At 39.3% G+C, this 6,827-nt stretch overlaps 1 protein-coding gene across 5 annotated transcripts in view; it reads right to left on the bottom strand.

Annotated features, from left to right (window-relative positions):
* The window catches only part of LOC128878725 (LIM domain-binding protein 2), a 191,382-nt gene that overhangs the window by 34,094 nt on the left and 150,461 nt on the right, over positions 1 to 6,827 (bottom strand). For 3 of the 5 annotated variants that reach the window (XM_054127183.1, XM_054127180.1, XM_054127181.1), the window contains one exon: positions 1,595 to 1,688. In XM_054127183.1, coding sequence (XP_053983158.1) covers positions 1,595 to 1,688 — 94 coding nt within the window. The remainder of the gene's footprint in view (positions 1 to 1,594; positions 1,689 to 6,827) is intronic. The other 2 variants (XM_054127184.1, XM_054127182.1) reach the window with 1 other exon arrangement.

The raw sequence follows: 6,827 nt of genomic DNA, 5'->3' as shown, positions 1-6,827 counted from the left end.
GTTCCGGTGGATTCGACGTCGATACGGTAGCCTTTCCTCGCCTGATAGCAAAAACCCGACGTTTCGATCGATGCTGTTATATCAGCTCATTTCACGAGTTATTAAACAAACTTATTCGTTTGGTATTCGAATTAATTGCCGTTGTTTTTCAATAAAATGTCTATATGAAGCTACGATCAAACGATGATTTTTGTTATGTGCAAGTATCGTTTTTGGAAAAGAGAACTTAATTTTTATGTTCTTCTTTTTTACTTATGTTATTTGTATGATTTTCAACAAATATTGAATTCTTCGCATAGGTACGATACTTTCGTACAATTATTTACAATTATTCGGAACGATTGCGAAAGTGAAAATTGATATTATCCTCTCTTTCGTTGCGCATGTCCATAGCACAAAAAAGGCTGCTCTTGAAGCTCCGGGCTTCATTTTTCGCCGATCCGTGGATTTCAAACAACCACGGACATTTAAAATTCTTTATTCCTCGTTAGTTCTACCTCATCTGGAATATGCATCTCAAATCTGGAATCCACTACAAGTTGGCCTTATGAACGAACGAAATACTTACGATCGAAACCGTCCAGCATAAATTCTTGCGGCGCGTTTCTTACAAGGTAGGGACACCCATGGATATCAAGAAACATGAATATGATAATATACTTCGCACTATGCGAATGCGCACGCTTAAAGCAGCGCCGGACTGTTGCTGACATAATACTACTTTTTAAAATAATCAATAGTCAAATTGTACGTCTCAGGATACTAGAACTTTTGAATTTCACTATTCCGAGCGGACAACTTCGTAGCAGTGATACTTTCCACATTAACCCATACCGTACGTACCTCAGTAGCGAAACAAAATTCTGTCACAAGAATGTGTGCGATGGCTAACAGCCATATGTCGATATATGGCCATATGTAAGTATGTCGATCGATCTCTTTCATGGCTCGCCTTTAGTTTTTAAAAGGTCGGTAGTCGCAATTTTACAGATGCGAAACCAACGTTGAACACTTTTACATCATAGTGACACCGTAATCGTCTCCATTTTCTGTTTTTGTTTTTTCTCGCGGTCATGTTATCAAGTTGTACTGGATATCAAGGGCGTGTAGCCCGTAAATAAAGTATTATTATTATTATTATTGGGAACAACTCTAAACTAACTTAATCGATATTATTTTAGTAAAAGACACTTAAACCCTTTGCGCTCGAGGCATTTTCCTCAATTTTTATAATAAATTTCTGTAAAACCAAAAACTCTGCTTCGAAAAGAAACATCTAAAAACATTCGCGACTCAATGTATATCATTTCAATGAATGATTGGCTATATTATGATACAAGTAAAATTGAAATCGTACGGTCTAAAATCACTTTTATATCACACATGTCGCCCCTAGAGGCGCCGCTCGAACGCAAAGGTTTAATATACCGATCAATTGATTTTTCAAGGGGTTCTTTTCCACGGTTACATCTTAAACTGTCAATAACTGGATGATTCAGTCTAGTTCTTACTTCCATTTCAATAGAAGTTTCCTGAGCTTCGTAACCGACAACGTTATAATCGTAATGGATATTGTAGAAGAATGTGTACTCACCTCGGTGCGCTGCTGTAACCTCTTGTTCAACTCGTAGAGCCTGTAGTCCGGCTGGCCAAAGTACGGAGTATGCCTCCTGGGGACAGGCAACGATCTGTCAGATCAGACCGATCGGTCATGTTAGGTGTGCTGTGTACAGTGTGTTCTCTGGTGTGGGTCGCGCGTGTCGCATGCATGTAGACTCGGGATTCGGCGTGCACAACGGTCTTTCGTAAACCGGCCCGGAGCGGTGCAATTCGCGACGAAACACGCCGAGCGTGGCACGGAGTCCGCGAGAACCGACACGAAACTTACGACTTTCACCAACTATCGCCGGCAATTCTCTATTTTCCGGGAACTGAACCCTCTGCACTCAAAGTGTTTCAGGTACGACAACGTTCCATACCAAGATTTGTCGTCGATCAGTGATCGGATCTCCGTTTGCACGTGACTTCATGTTTCATTGATTTCGGTACTTAATCGTTGGGAAATGAAAGCGAAAACAGTTGGAGCTGATGTAAGCTTTAGAAAAGGTTTGAGTGCAAAGGGTTGAGTGCATATATTTATCTACCGTATTAATATAGTAACCCGCCCAATTAGTTCAAACGGAGCCAATAGAATTGTGTTTGCTACTGTCATAGAAAACAGTTCGAGCTACTGTAAGCTTTAGAAAAGCTTCGAGTGAATAAAATCAGCACTTATGCCCACTCGCATATATTTATCTACTGTGTTAATATAGTATACTGTCATAGAAAACAGTTCGAGCTACAGTAAGCTTTAGAAAAGCTTTGAGTGTATAAAATCAGCACTTATACCCACTCGCATGTATTTATCTACTGTGTTAATATAGTATACTGTCATAGAAAACAGTTCGAGCTACTGTAAGCTTTAGAAAAGGTTTGAATAAAGGATAAAATATAGAGATTTACAGACTAAGAAGTTACTCTCTTAATCAATCCCATAATTTAATACCAAGTATTATATAGATAATACTGTATAAGGAGTTCGATTAGTCCTAAAAATTTTGCGTTTAAGGAGCTACACTCTTTTCTGGATTTTATATAAAATCAGCACTTATACCCACTCGCATATATTTATCTACTCTATTAATATTAGGGGGACCAGGAAGTAATGTCGTTTCTTTTACATGAAATTCAAACAAATAAATGTATAATATGTTTTTACTTTCAATCAATTATATAATTGTTCTCGTTACCAATAACCTTCTGTCATCTAGTGTGCAAATTTTCAATACCTGATCGATACAAATTGATTGGTACACGTCGAGCTGGTAAATAATAAACAAGTATTTCCATTCGCTGAAACGACATCACTTTCTGGTCCCCCTAATACAATAACCCGCCCAATTAGTTCAACCAAACCAAATAAAATTGTGTCCGCTACTTTCGCTGTCGATAGACACGCGTATTTAAACGCTTTATTCTATTTCCATAAGAATCGACGCCGCCATAAACCGAGCGCCACCGATCGCCGGCAAACCGTGACCGGATCGCCGGGATAAAAATCGCGCGTTAAACGTTCCACGTTGTTCCGAAACGTGAACTTTGTTATTCAATAACAATGGGATCCGCGATCGTGGCCACGGTGTCGTGACCGAGCTACCAGCGTAAATCAAGTTTAATAAGTTCGTGCATGTCTTTCGGTTGTTTGCATCTGCACGCGTGTCGAACACCTGTTAGGCTTTGCGATCGCTGGAACGGAAGGCACGGAAATCTTGAAACGCGAGGTCCGAGGTCTCTCGAGGCAACGGCGATTATTTCGGGGAAAAAGATAATACGAGAAGTTAGAATAATTATTTTTCGTTTAAACTCCTATAATAATATACTATAATAATACACGTGGTAATATACTTTCTACACCTAATACAAAAGTAACGACGAAGACGGGAATTGAGATGCATCGCGCTTCGACATCTCGAAACAACAGACCCGATAAAACGCGTCACTTCCGCGTTCCCAGAGAAACTTTTCAAGGTTTATCCACGGTACGTTCGGTCGCGCAATTTGCATGATACGATCCTCGACGATAGGAGACACCAGCGGCGTCGTGTCCGACCGACGATCTCGCATCTGGCCGAAGAACCGTACGCAAATTGCGCGACGTGGAAGCAACAACGCGCCTAACCGCGGGAGTAAATTGCTAGGTGCGCGTAATTACCCTTATTACGTGGAAGACGCGCGAGAAAAGACACGTTGCGAGCCATCGGCAGCGATTACTTTTCCTTTCGTCGAATACGAAAGCGAGCTGTTCAAGCGATTCAACCTTACGCTTGTTTCAAGTGTCGGTTTATTATTAAATAAACGTAACAAAAATAAATGTAGAGTCGAGGAACACTGGGTCCCTCGTAAGGGAAAGTTTCATTTCTGCTGCACTCGTAGTTGGACCCATAACCTATTAGATTATGGGATCGATTAAGAGAATAAATTCTTAGCCTGTAAGTATTTATATTTTATCCTCTTAGTTTGAATCTTGAGGCGAGAGGACGTCCTTCCGCGTCCAAGAAATAAAGGATGAAATATAGAGATTTACAGACTAAGAAGTTACTCTCTTAATCAATCCCATAATTTAATACCAAGTATTATATAGATGATACTGTATAAGGAGTTCGATCAGTCCTAAGAATTTTGCGTTTAAGGAGCTACACTCTTTTCTGGATTAAAAATACATTCTTTTTCCGACTTTCTTTCATCTCGAAGGTGGCGTAACACATTTATAGACCGAAAGTACCATCGGCCCGTAGCATATTAATCCAAAGTGCACGCGTCGACGTATCGGTCGCAAAGTTCTAATTGAATATGGGAGTTGATTGTACAAAGGAGAGACCGTTGCACTGCAGCCAGCGATAACGGTTTCGAGGGGCACGAATCGACTTCGCTTCTCGCTGATATATCGATCACCCTCGTCTTTACGCCAAAGCTTTTTCGACGCGTGTCGAACTTGTACGAACTTCGCGATTCGTCTATAAACATAGTATTAGGGTAATGAAAATGAACTTGAAAACGAAGCGAACTTGAAAATATTCTTAACTCATTCGCCGTCAGGCAAATTTAAAGCTCTAGGTTATTATTTTCATAATAAAAAGTAATATTAACCTCTTCAGGGGCGATTTCTTTTTGTCGCTGTTAAATTTTTCTTGTTTTTATTATTGGCAGTAATTGTAATGTACGAACTTCGCGATTCGTCTATAAACATAGTATTAGGGTAATGAAAATGAACTTGAAAATGAAGCGAACTTGAAAATATTCTTAACTCATTCGCCGTCAGGCAAATTTAAAGCTCTAGGTTATTATTTTCATAATAAAAAGTAATATTAACCTCTTCAGGGGCGATTTCTTTTTGTCACTGTTAAATTTTTCTTGTTTTTATTATCGACAGTAATTGTAATTATAAAAAACGTATACATTATGTGGCCGAGAGCGTGAAGAGGTTACAATTATTATATAAAAGAAATGTATGATCTTCTTTTGCAATAATTCGTAACTCCAAAGCAGATTATTTCAAATAGTTATTTCCTATTTTTATTTCAATTATTGCAATTTGCTCAGGTCTGGTTGAGTATCGGTATTTTTCATATTCACCAAACTAGCCTGATTGAAAAATTCTGTGTTATAATACCTGATCCTAAATTTATAGCCTTTTGAGTTACGAATTATTGCAAAGGAAGATCATACATTTTTTTTATATAATAATTTTCGAAACTGCTGATACTTGTAACTTTATCCGACATAATTTTCAAATTACATTCACAACTATTTTTCAAATATTTATAAAATAAAGAAGAATAACTTGCGGAACCTATGAGGCAATTTACTTGAACTAAAACTCTTTCTTCGTCGTTTTGTGTTAATTTCGAAGCCGTGTAAGTAACGGTGTTCCAATTCCGCGCGGCACAAGTTCGGTTTTTCCTAGAAATCGTGTACCTCGAAGAGTTAATCGCGTACTGCGTCACGCGTTACACACGCGGAAGTGTTGTGTAACGCGTCCAGAGGAAGAAAGCGCAATGGTATAACCGTACCAATCCCAAAATCGATCCCGGCACACGGAATCGAACCGAACAAAACGATGTTGTTCCTCCCCCACCTCGGTCCCGTTCAACGACAGGTTAATTCTTGGAAATTGGATTGGCTCTGTAATGCGTGCTCGTAACGCGGATAATCGATCGGTGGCATCAAAATATTAGCGTTCGACTGACTGGCTGCGGTTCGCTGACAACGTCGCCACCGGGATCGTTATCGATTTTATTATCGACGCTGCTCTATTAGCTCGGCGTTCGCGCGAATGCCCTCGCGACGCTTACGCGTACCGTGAAATTAGGCGATATTTTACGGTCACCGGTTCGACCGAAACGTACCTTTTCATTTGTTCAGCATAAAGCGGGCTTGTGTGCGATATGCGAACTCTTCGATCGCGCGTGAAAATATTTTTATTCCATAGGAAAATTTATAGGTTAATAGAAGGAAGATGACGGTGTGTTATCGTTTGTGTATAGTTAACCCTTTGCAGAGATGCTTTCATGGCATTCTACATTCTACATTCTACATTCTACATTCTATATTCTGTATTGCCACGAACGCCAAGCTTCGATTGACTTCAAAGATGTAATTTTATTGACGCTTCCAGTTCCAAAGAAATTAACCCTTAAATGGACGATTTTTGTTTCACGTTTTAAAAAAATATATTTGTGTAATTAACTTATTTTCAATGCATACAAATATTGGATAGTGGCAACATTAAAAAAAGTACAAAATTCGTTCAGAAATAAGAACTAGTTGTCAAAATTACAAAAAAATAAAAGAAGATCAATTTTATCTGTGATGTTTAGTATGTTGTTTAAAAACAACATTGTCCATTTAAGAGTTAAACCTAAAGAAACATTATTCCCGGTAGATTTTCTGCGCGAAAGCTAATGGTGACTGAGAGTCTCGGGTGCAAAGGGTTAATAAACATTCGAATTGTACGCACGCGTGTACCACTCTCGTGTTTCAACGTGTCTTAACTCTCCGCGAGCTCACGCGACTCTGGAGACCGTATCTATCATAGATGTATCGTGCACACTTTCGATCTCTGATTAATTCTACCATCGTTGTGTGTCTGGATATTTATACGACTGTGCTCAAACGATCTGACGCAAACGGACAGAGCTCGGAACTCGAACGACTTTCGAGAAACATTTTGGGCGAACAACTTTTGAGCAAACGAATCGAAACGTTCGAGTAGGAGATACCGCGTTGGC

Source organism: Hylaeus volcanicus, chromosome 6 (genome assembly GCF_026283585.1).
Source record: "Hylaeus volcanicus isolate JK05 chromosome 6, UHH_iyHylVolc1.0_haploid, whole genome shotgun sequence".
Classification (NCBI taxonomy): Eukaryota; Metazoa; Arthropoda; class Insecta; order Hymenoptera; family Colletidae; genus Hylaeus; species Hylaeus volcanicus.
This window is presented reverse-complemented; position numbering and strand designations above follow the sequence as displayed.